The sequence below is a fragment of the Acartia tonsa genome, chromosome 8 (genome assembly GCF_053477335.1).
Source record: "Acartia tonsa isolate MP-2025a chromosome 8, ASM5347733v1, whole genome shotgun sequence".
Lineage (NCBI taxonomy): Eukaryota > Metazoa > Arthropoda > Copepoda > Calanoida > Acartiidae > Acartia > Acartia tonsa.
Genome location: NC_137267.1, coordinates 7,408,372 through 7,420,771, shown reverse-complemented (window position 1 = coordinate 7,420,771; position 12,400 = coordinate 7,408,372). Strand labels below are relative to the sequence as shown.

The window sequence follows — 12,400 nt, the reverse complement described above, 5'->3', positions numbered from 1 at the left end:
ATCTTTGGTGTTTATGATCCGATTTTCAAAATTTTTTCAGTTATACATATCAAAATCAAATTTCACATTGTTTGAAGAAAACAACTATGACAGTCAGACTACCTTTTTGCAGGTTTTTGGCTATTTTATATTTTTTACATTTTCCCCCATATCTTTGGTGTTTTTAGTCCGATTTTCAAAATTTTTTCAGTTAAAAATATCAAAATTAAATTTTCCGTCGTTTGGAGAAAACAATAATGACGGTCAGACTGCCATTTGCAGGTTTCTGGCTATTTTTATATTTTTTACATTTTCCCACATATCTTTAATGTTTTTAGTCCGATTTTCAAAATTTTTTCAGTTAAAGATATCAAAATTAAATTTCACGTCGTTTGAAGAAACAACCATGACGGTCAGTCCCATCCACAAAATTTTGTGCTTCGCTACGTATGGATGTTGTCATCCTTGTTTAGCAAATTAAGAGCAAATTAGTCACGAAACCTATCTCCAGATAATACATTTTTTCGCTCTAAAACCTTATCAAACGGTTCTAGCCGGTAGCTGTTGGTACTAGAAATTTAAAAAAGAGTTATTGCTATCATTTAACATGAATTAAACCAAAAATGTGTTTTGAAAAGTTGATTCCTACGTAATTAATGATGAATTTGCCCTGAAAATAAGCAAAAAACGGCTAAACGGCTGAGCCGCCAGCCGTTATTTTTCCAACTTTTTGTTCAATTTAGGGAAATTAGACCTACCAAGGATTACTCATGAAAAATTTCAGATCGAAATTCGAATTTTAAGTGCCATTTAATCATTGATTACGAGATGGTTGCATTAAAAACTCCACCCTTAAGTAAAATGTATCATTTTTTGTGATCATGGAAAGAAAACGAAGTTTCCGGTTTCGTCGTTTTTTCACAGTAGCCTTTCTCCTATTTCTAGCCCCTGCGGGGGGCTTTAGCCCTGCGGGGCATATTTTCTAACCCTGCGGGCAATCATTGACATTTAATTAACCTAACCTAACCTAAAATAACCCTTCAAAAGCTGCAGTGAAAGAATACGATGAAACCGGCAACTTCGTTTTCTTTCCATGATCCATTTTTTGTTCTGTATCATTATAATATTTGTAAGTTACATTTAGATTTCACGGGAACCAGTTTGGACAAGAATGGTGTACCAGAAGTTGAATTATTCAAACTATTCAAGATTTGTCTTCAAAGTTTCTATTCAATTGTTAACTTAACTAAAACATTAGTATGTAACAATACCCTTTTCAGGATATAAAGGGGGGGGGGGCGTAATAACATTTATTCGTAATCCGTGAGCAAAATGGTCTAAATATTTAGCTAGACCATTCAAACTTGGTATATAAGCCTAGTCCTATAGGTATTACATCTAAATGGCAAAAAAATCCAAGATTTTTTATTTTAAGGTTAGGTTAGGTAAGAAAAACCCTGCGGAAATCGGATTTTTAGGCTTTTTTTGGTCTATTTTGATGTGGAAACTTACCTTAAATTGTTTTTTCTTAGGGTTTTAACTTAAATACACTGTATCTATTCATATGGACATTTTTTAAGATGATTCAGCAATTCGGGGACCGACCCCAGGGGGCTAGGTGGGTGGCCCGCAGGGGTTAAGTGCCTTTTTCCCAATACATATGTTGTGATACATCTAATTATAGGTTTTTTAGGTCAAGGAACTCAAATTCAGAGCTAATATAAGCATTAGATTAATCTGAAGCTAGCCCCATTGGGCTAGGTTGGTGGCCCGCAGGGGTTAAGTTCATTTTTTCCAATATATATCTTGTTATATATCAAAATATAGGTTTTTTAGGTCGAGAAACTCAAATTCTAAGCGAAAATTAACATTAGACTAACCTGAAGCTAACCTCCTTGGGCTAGGTTGGTTTTCTGCAGGGCTTAAGAGCATTTACATAACCTAACCAATAAACTTACTTATATTTTAAATGTTTTTTCTTGAATTAACTTTGTCTATTAATGAGGACTTTATTTAAGATAATCCAGCAAGTCGGGAACCAACCCCAGCGGGTTAGGTTGGTGGCCCGCAGGGGTTAAGTGCATTTTTCCCAATATATATGTTGTGATACATCTAATTATAAGTTTTTTTTAGGTCAGTTAACTCAAATTTTGAGCTAGAATTAGCATAAGACTAATCTGAAGCTAGCCCCAGCGGGCTAGGTCGGTGGCCCGCAGGGGTTAAATGCATTATTTTCCAATATATATCTTGTTATATATCAAAATATAGGTTTTTGATATGATATGATTTATTAGCAGTAAATTACAGATTAATTTAACAAATAATTTAATACATTTTAAATTACATCAATTTTTATAGATATATTTATTTACATTGACATAATTAGGGTAACTGTACTACAGGGCCTTTAAAGTCAATCTTGACTGTCCTTCGGCCCAATTTTCATTTAATTTTTTCTTCTTATATATTTACAAGTTTCACAAATGATATAAAATAATACTAGCTATTTACAGGGTATGGCATTAAAGTAGCTTACTGGTTGCGATATTTAAATTATATTTATATTTTTCCACAGGGATAACACTTTCTCTCCCTGCATTGAAATGTTTTGTACTTTGATATACACTTATTTTTTACATATTTTTTAACAGCTTTGGATGAATTTAATGATCTTAGCTCACCTGCCCAACTATTCCAAATTTTCGGGATTTTTACTGAAGGGAAAGTTTCATATATTTTATAATTTGGCTTCTCTACTCTAAGACATTTTGATCTAGTATTTTGCAATGGTGTTAGAAAATTAAGCATACATTGGGGAAGTTTGTTTTCTAAATATTTAGAGACAAATTCAACTACATTTGCATCCCTTAGGTCAAAAATGTTAAGAATATCTAGTTTTCCCATCAGGGGCTCGGCATGCACATTGTACTTAGCATTTAAAACATTCCTTACAGCTTTCTTCTGTAGGTTATGAATTTTTGTGATATGCTCATCCTTTGCCGCACCCCAAACAATTAAGCCATACTCTATGTGGGGCTTAGCAAGGCTGTTGTAAATTGTTTTTAAAGTAGTGGTTGGAAAGAGCTTTTTTGTTTGGGATAGGGCATAGACTGAGCTTGCTATTTTATTTTCTACATAGTTTATATGTTTGTCCCACTTTAGTTCATCATCTATAAGAACACCAACAAACTTGAAAAATTTAGTATTACAATCTCTGCCAATTCTTTCAATTTTTTCCCCTCCTATTTTCAATGTGCATAACTCTGGATCAAATAGCTTTTTATGTGGGCGAAAAATCATATATTTAGTTTTTGATACATTCAAGGCTAGTTTATTTGCTCTAAACCAATTTTTTGCTTTATCGAGTTCTAAATTAGAATCTGCAATTAAATCATTTAAGTTGTTGTTTGATTTGCTAAATGTAGTATCATCAGCAAATAAATTTGTTAAAAAAGATGTTGCATTTGGTAAATCATTTATGTATAGAATGAATAAGAGGGGGCCTAAAATACTTCCCTGTGGAACCCCCGTTTGAATGATTTTTTTAGCTGAATTTACACCATTGATTGTAACAAACTGTTGTCGTCCTATTAAATAGTTTTCAAACCATTTCAAGGTATTTTTAAAACCATAGTGTTCAAGTTTGTTTAAAAGAATTTTTATATTTAGGACATCAAAGGCTTTTGAAAGATCTAGGAAAATGTTTATTGTGTATTCAGGGTTCTTTTTATTTAGATTTTCATAGATATGCTTAAGTAAATTTAATAAAGGCTGTGTTGTGTTATGATTAGGACGAAACCCATATTGATATTTATACAGGATATTACAATCTGATAAAAATTTGATCATTTGTAATGCAACAACTTTTTCTAAAATTTTGCTAAAGGCTGAAAGAATAGAAATTGGACGATAATTAGTAAACTTATTTTTTTCCCCTGCTTTAAAAATAGGTACTACACGAGCAATTTTGTAATTTTGTGGTATGAATCCTGTTTTTAATGATAAATTAAATAGGTATACTAACGGATCAATAATTTCATTTATAACTTCTTTGATAAGAAAGATTGAGATGTTATCCTCCCCACAACTCTTTTTGCTTTTAAGTTTATTTAGAGCATACAACAAGTTATTAAAATTAAAAATTAGTATCATTTTTCTCCCCAAGAAAACTGTGAAAATTAGATTGAGAATTTGGTATATTTTCTGCAATTTTAGACCCAATACTTGAAAAAAAGTCGTTGAAACCATCAGCTATTGACTTTGCCCCTGAATATGATTTTATGTCATCATAAAAAATGTTAGGTAAACTTTCCTTATGCTTTCTTCCATTTATAACTGAGTTTATAAGAGTCCAAGTTTTCTTAATATCATTTGATAATTCTAGAAATTTATTGTGATAATAATCTTTTTTTGCCTTCCTTAATTTATTTTGGTAAAGCCGATTTAAGTCCCTCCAATCATTAAAATTAGGTATTTGATGCGTTTTTTAAATAACTTATCTTTTTGTCTTCTGATAGAAAGTAGTTCTTGTGTCATCCATGGATTTTGGGGGTGTTTTTTTCGATTTTTTCTTCTGTTAGAGAAGGGAAAACTTTCATTAAATTCCTTTTCTATTTTTTTCTGGAATGACTCAAAAGCTACTTCCGGCCTAATTTCATTCATAACGCTGTCCCAATTTGATTTTGCTAATTTTTCTTTAAAAATATTGATATTTTTCTTAGACATACTTCTGACTTTATCTTCACTTATATCACCCCTTTCTTCCTTCCCCTCACATGTGTGTGCTAAAAAGACAGGTAAATGGTCTGTAATATGTTCTAGTATTAACCCACTTTGAAAATTTAAATTTTGTTTGTTAGAAAATATATTGTCAATACAAGTGGCTGTGTTTTCACTTATTCTGGATGGTAAAGTTATAGTAGGCATAAAGGAATGGGTAAGCATCAATGATAAAAACCTATTTGTAGGGGCATGATTTAGATGTGATAAAACATTAATGTTGAAATCTCCAGAAATTAAAATTTCCTCTGCATTTTTAAATTCCTTACAGTCAAGCTTTTTGAGAATAAGTTCTAAGTCTTGTAGAAAGATATCAATGTTACTATTTGGTGGGCGATAAATGTTTCCTATTATCTTATATCTGCCGTTTTGTGTAAATACTTTAATAAACATGCTCTCAAGAAAACCTTCTTTAAAGAGATTTAAATCCCTTAACTCCTGGAAATTAAGTCCCTCCCTTATTAAGAATCCGACACCGCCCCCTTTTTTCCCCTCCCTCCCTTTGTATACTATAGTTTGATAATTATGAATTTTAACATCCTGACTACTATTTATAGCCCATAATTCTTGAAGTGAAATAACAGAGAAATTAAATTTTTCATTTGCTATATTTTTTAAAAGACTTTCTAGGCTTTTACAATTTTTCTTAAGACTTCTTATATTATATGATAACAAGGAGCAAATTTCTGTCTTTTCCTTATACAGATCATTAAATTCTTCCAAGCTGAAGTAAGAACATTTAAAAAGATTTTCATCTACAAAATTATCAATCATTTTCAATATGAGACCAGTAAGCTAAGTTTAATGCCGCGAGAATAGAAAAAAATACGAGAGTCATGCTCCAGTTGGTAATGTGGAAGGATATATATACAGGCAAAATATTTCACATGACAGGGATGTGTTAATTTTTAAGTTAAGATGTTTTAACAATGCTGATAAAATTTGAGAATAGGAATTTATAAACTTTAATAATGAAATTTGGATCTTTTGTAACTATGAAGTAATATAGATAGCAATTTTTTTTTTTTTTTTTTTTTTATTTTTTTTTTTTTTTATTCTGATAATTCACATAAAGTCCTAACTTTTATTATAATTGTCCTTTTTGATTTTTTGAATTAATAAGTCTACCTCACTTTCAGTCATGGTCACTTTACTGTCATCATCTCCGAACTGCTTAGTGATGGGTTCCCAGCCGCCGTCCCGCTTGACCTGCATGCAGATGGTCCCGTTCTGGTCTGAGCTGAATGCGTTGATGTCTCCATTTCTCTTGAGCTTCTTCAGATGTTGTATAAGCATACTCCTTCGCTTCGTCAGGTGAAAGCAGATGAAAAAGTTAGGAAGTTTGATATTTGCCTTTTCTTCTTTTGATTTTGCATTTCGCTTTTCTTCTCCTTTAAGCCCACCTTTCTTAACAGACTTGACCAGCTTGCTGTAGGCACTATCATTGCAGTGGTTGTTGAATTTAATCAGAATAGAACCCGGCCCTTTCAGTCTGTGGCAGGCTGCTAAGTCGCTGTCTGGAATTTCGATGCCATAATGCTCTAGGATAAGTTCCTTGGAATGCTCTTGGATGGTTATATTTTCTTTTTTCAGGGTCTCGTCCGATTTGATTATTGTCTGTAGATTTTTAGTTGGGATGTCTGGACTGTGCAAGATAAAGTTGCTTTTCAGGTTTCTTTGCCAGAGATTATCATTATCATCTTTCAGGCCTCTTATTTGTTGCTTTGTGTCTTCTCGTTCGTCTGGGTGAAAGTCCTTCTCACGCTGCTCAAAGATGGTTTCAAAGGCACAAATAATTCCTTCAAAAGCTTGGTTGCCATTACTTATTTCTTTTTTCAGACCAAATTTTAGGAGAATATTTGACAGTCTGGTTAATTGATCTTCACTAATAGTTATTTTTTGGGCTGGCATTTTTGCTGTCACTTGAAAATATTTCGCTGTATATAAGTTTAACCTTTAGCACATATGTTGTAATTTAACCTTTAATCCAGGTGTTCACTGCTCAGCGGTCAAACTCAAATTCAGAGCTAAAATAAGCTTTTTCTTACCTGAAGCTAACCCCCGCGGGCTAGATAGATCTTCTGCAGGGCTTAAGTGCATTTTACCTAACCTAACCTAGAAACTTACTTATTTTTTGGTTTTTTCCTTGAATGAACTGTGTCTATGAATGAGGACATTATTTAAGATGATCCAGCAAGTTGGGGACCTCCTTGGGTCAGCCTCCTGTATGAAGAATCTTTTAAATGATGGCTTTAGGACTGAACACTGTATCTAAGTAAAACCTAGCCCGCCTGGGTCAGTCCCCGACTTGCTAGATCATCTTAAATAATGTTTTCATGAACAGTTTATTCAATTAAAAAATCTTCACAAAAGTAAGATTCTTGGTTAGGTTTGGTAAAATGCATTTAAGCCTTGCAGGCAACCCACCTAGCCCGCAGGGGCTAGCTTCAGATTAGTCTGCTTCAATTATTAGCTCTAAATTTGAATTTCTGGACCTAAAAAACCTATAATTTTATGTATGACAGCACATACTTTTTAAAAATGCACTTAACCCCTGCGGGCCACCCACCTAACCTGCTGGGGTCGGTCCCCGACTTGCTTGATCATCTTAAATAATGTTCTTATAAATAGACACAGTTTATTCAAGAAGAAAAACCCTAAAAAACAAGTAAGGTTCCAGGTTGGGTTAGGTAAAATGCACTTAAGACTTGCAGGCAACCCACCTAGCCCGCTGGGGCTAGCTTTAGATTAGTCTGATTCTTTTATTAGCTGTAAATTTGAGTTTCTTGACCTAAAAAACCTATAATTTGATGTATGATAACACAAACTTTTTCTAAAAAATGCATTTAACCCCTACGGGCCACCCACCTAGCCCGCTGGGGTCAGTCTTAGACTTGCTTGATCATCTGAAATAAGATCCTCATGAATGGACAGTTTATTTGAGAAACAAAACCTAAAACAATAATATTAAATGTAAGTTTCTAGGTTAGGTTAGGTAAAATGCACTTAACCCCTGCAGGCCACCCACCTAGCCTGCTGGGGTTAGCTTCAGATTATTCTAATGCTTATTTTAGCTCTGAATTTGAGTTCTTGACCTTAAAAACCTATATTTTGATATATCACAAGATGTATTTTGGAAAATAATGCACTTAACCCCTGCAGGCCACCGACCTAGCCCGCTGGGGCTAACTTCAGATTAGTCGGTCCTCGACTTGCTGGATCATTTTAAATAAAGTCCTCATTAATAGACACAGTTTATTCAAGAAAAAAACCTGTAAAAATATAAGTAAGTTTCTAGGTTAGGTTAGGTAAATGCTCTTAAGCCCTGCAGAAAACCAACCTAGCCCGAGGGGGTTAGCTTCAGGTTAGTCTAATGGTAATTTTCGCTCAGAATTTAAGTTTCTTGACCTAAAAAACCTATATTTTGATATATAACAAGATATATATTGGAAAAAATGCACTTAACCCCTGCGGGCCACCAACCTAGCCCTCTAAGGTCGGTTCCCGACTTGCTGGATTACCTTAAATAAAGTCCTCATTAATTCACAGTTTATTCAAGAAAAAAACATGTTAAAATATAAGTAAGTTTCTAGTTTAGGTTAGGTAAATGCTCTTAAGCCCTGCAGAAAACCAACCTAGCCCGGGGGGGTTAGCTTCAGGTTAGTCTAATGCTAATTTTCGCTTAGAATTTGAGTTTATTAACCTAAAACACCTATATTTTGATATATAACATGATATATATTGGAAAAAATGCACTTCAGATTAGTCTAATGCTTATTTTAGCTCTAAATTTGAGTTCCTTGACCTAAAAAACCTATAATTAGATGTATTACAACATATGTATTGGGAAAAAGGCACTTTACCCCTGCGGGCCACCCACCTAGCCCCCTGGGGTCGGTCCCCGACATGCTGAATCATCTTAAATAAAGTCCATATGAATAGATACAGTTTATTTAAGTTAAAACCTTAAGAAAAAACAATTTAAGTTAAGTGTCCACATCAAAATAGACCAAAAAAAGCCTAAAAACCCCATTTCCGCAGGGTTTTTCTTACCTAACCTAACCTTAAAATAAAATTTTTTAGATTTTTTTGCCATTTAGATGTAATACCTTTAGGATTAGGCTTATATACCAAGTTTGAAGGGTCTAGCTAAATTTTAAGACCATTTTGCTCACGGATTACGAATAAATGTCATTACGCCCCCCCCCCCCCTTTTTATTTTTATGCATTCTTGAAGAAAAAACGCATGAAGTTTTAATGTTTTTTTTATCAATTGTATGGCCCTAGGGGCCTCCAAAACAGTGATTCCACAAAGTGTGTCCATGGGTTTATGTTTGTGTGTCACACTTTTATAGGGCCATTCTCCTGTTATATGACACTAGTGTTCTAGTCTTTTGCAAAGTTGCGCTATAACATAAATATTTATTTCAGCTAATTTAATTTTTTTCGGCTAAAAGCATTAGACAATATTTTTCAATATTTCTTTGCAGTAATTGGATGTCTATCTACCAATGTGGGTGCTTTTTGGATGTTTGAAATAATAGGGCAAGATTTGTTTTTAAGGGTTTACTGTGGACACGAGTACAGTCTCCAGAATCTTGCCTATGGTGCTCACATGGAACTATAGTATATATTATTATCTAGGGTTTACTGTGGACACGAGTACAGTCTCCAGAATCTTGCCTATGGTGCTCACATGGAACTATAATATATATTATTACCTAGGGTTTACTGTGGACACGAGTACAGTCTCCAGAATCTTGCCTATGGTGCTTACGTGGAAACAAATAATCAACAGACAAAACTATCTATCTATCTATTATTACCTAGGGTTTACTGTGGACACGAGTACAGTCTCCAGAATCTTGCCTATGGTGCTCACATGGAACTATAATATATATTATTACCTAGGGTTTACTGTGGACACGAGTACAGTCTCCAGAATCTTGCCTATGGTGCTCACATGGAACTATAATATATATTATTACCTAGGGTTTACTGTGGACACGAGTACAGTCTCCAGAATCTTGCCTATGGTGCTTACGTGGAAACAAATAATCAACAGACATAACTATCTATCTATCTATTATTACCTATGGTTTACTGTGGACACGAGTACAGTCTCCAGAATCTTGCCTATGGTGATCACATGGAACTATAATATATATTATTACCTAGGGTTTACTGTGGACACGAGTACAGTCTCCAGAATCTTGCCTATGGTGCTCACATGGAACTATAATATATATTATTACCTAGGGTTTACTGTGGACACGAGTACAGTCTCCAGAATCTTGCCAATGGTGCTCACGTGGAACTATAATATATATTATTACCTAGGGTTTACTGTGGACACGAGTACAGTCTTCAGAATCTTGCCAATGGTGCTCACGTGGAACTATAATATATATTATTACCTAGGGTTTACTGTGGACACGAGTACAGTCTCCAGAATCTTGCCTATGGTGCTCACATGGAACTATAGTATATATTATTACCTAAGGTTTACTGTGGACACGAGTACAGTCTCCAGAATCTTGCCTATAGTGCTCACATGGAACTATAATATATATTATTACCTAGGGTTTACTGTGGACACGAGTACAGTCTCCAGAATCTTGCCTACGGTGCTCACGTGGAACTATAATATATATTATTGCCTAGGGTTTACTGTGGACACGAGTACAGTCTCCAGAATCTTGCCTATGGTGCTCACATGGAACTATAATATATATTATTACCTAGGGTTTACTGTGGACACGAGTACAGTCTCCAGAATCTTGCCTATGGTGCTCACGTGGAACCTAATAATCAACATATTGAAGACAAAATTAAATGGTCCAGGTAAGCTGAATAGGTGGCTCCAGTATAGTCATTTATCGCATCGTATTATAGACAGCTTTCCGAGGATATTCAAAGAAAAAATATAAGATTAAAAAAATTTATGATTTTTATTTTAGTATTCTTTTTAAACTGTCTATAATACCATGCAATACATGATTTTTCAGTGTGGCTAAGAACAGGTTCTAATCCAGAATGTTATTGATAGGCGAATAAAAAAAATAACAGACCTATGAAACATTACTTCAGTAATAAATATTCTGTCAACTTCAATACTTAAATGTTCTAATTTGGTTTTTGTTATCTACATAATTTTTAGTTAAAAATATTATGGATGATACACCCGGTTTTCATTTTTTCTAGTAAAGTGAAACTCGCAGTGGGTTAAAATAACGACACTCTATCCACCCCACTTACCCCATCCTCTCCCCTGCTACTGGATGAACGAACTGACCAATAAATGAGTTAGCAACCTAAATTGGCGACAATTTTTTCCGCTGTCATAAAATCCACAAATATTCTATATATATTGTAGTTTCACTCACAAAAATGCTTGTATATTAATTGTAATTTTTTCTCAGGGAAAAGAGAGAGCTGACTCCTGCCGAGCCAACTGTACCCTCAACCATAGATGAAGAAAAACTTATCAATCCTTTTATGAGAGTAAGTCTTTAAAAAAATAGTTGAGAGGAAAAGTCAGGTTTTGTTTCTTAGTGTTTGGACCTAAGTAGTCATAGATTTGAATGAGACACTTGTAGAGTCACGAGGTCCAGCTTACGCTCCACCTAGTACATTGTAATTATCCTAGCGGCCGAGCCCCTAAAATCTAGGGGCTCGGTATTAAAAGGTCAGAAAAATAGCATAAAACTATCCCAAGTCTCAAATATAAAAATGAGATAGTATAAGACCATCCTGGGACCTTAGTGAAGCGTCTCTAAAAAGGGCAGGTGTAGCTATTCTAAGAATCAATTCTACAAATAATCACGAAACCTTTTAAAATAAGGTGGAAGTATATTTTGTTTTTTTCATGTAATTGAAGAGGGGTGGGTAAGAAGGGGAGGAAAAGGGGAAGAGTATTGTGGGGTAGAATTGTTTGTCAGAATCACATTCCCTTTTCACTGAAAAAGGGGAACTAAATCAGACAAAAAGAATACCTTGATACTTATAAATAATAGTATAATAGGTTGAACTAATTTTGAGGTTAATTTAATCCTTATTATTTTAAGGTTGAGGAAACTAGCGTACAGAGTCACGCCGGAACTACAGGACAAGGAGGCATAGCTACTATGAAGGCCCTCAGAGCGGAGAAAGACAATTTTAAAGCTAAATAAACTGTCAAATAAAAAGGGCATGTCATGGAGGAGTGATATTTGCACAATCGCAAGCCGTAAACAGAAAAAAATATCATTGTAATAGTAGAAGTTACTTTTAGTCACAAGTATTATTAATTTTACAGTTTTCTATTGTTTTTTTAAGCTAAGCTTTGTTAAGACATGATATTTGCATTTTATTAATTTAAGGGAGGCAGGATTTATTCTGTAATCTCGCAACCCAAGTGTCAAAGCCAATAATTTGAAAATATCAAATGGTTTGCTGAGTAAAAAAATTTAATTATATTTATAGGAAATTGAATAGGTGTATGTTAAAGGGTAGGGTGAACGTGCTACTTTTTAAAACATTTTCAAAGGAACTTAGCCTCAAAAAGATATATGAAATTGTTACTTTACCGGGAGTTGCATAAATAATGTTAACAATGTGGAACGGCGGCGTTATAGAACCTACCGCCGATAACCGTCATTTA

General features: G+C 34.1%; 1 protein-coding gene across 1 annotated transcript in view; it reads left to right on the top strand.

Moving 5' to 3' along the window:
* tzn (hydroxyacylglutathione hydrolase tenzing norgay) overlaps window positions 1-11,964 on the top strand; it is a 32,673-nt gene extending 20,709 nt beyond the window's left edge. The window contains exons 10-12 of the mRNA XM_080168901.1: window positions 10,504-10,602; window positions 11,181-11,262; window positions 11,826-11,964. Of these exons, the coding sequence (XP_080025027.1) occupies window positions 10,504-10,602; window positions 11,181-11,262; window positions 11,826-11,930 (286 nt within the window). The 3' untranslated portion in view covers window positions 11,931-11,964. The remainder of the gene's footprint in view (window positions 1-10,503; window positions 10,603-11,180; window positions 11,263-11,825) is intronic.
* Window positions 11,965-12,400: the final 436 nt, after the last annotated feature.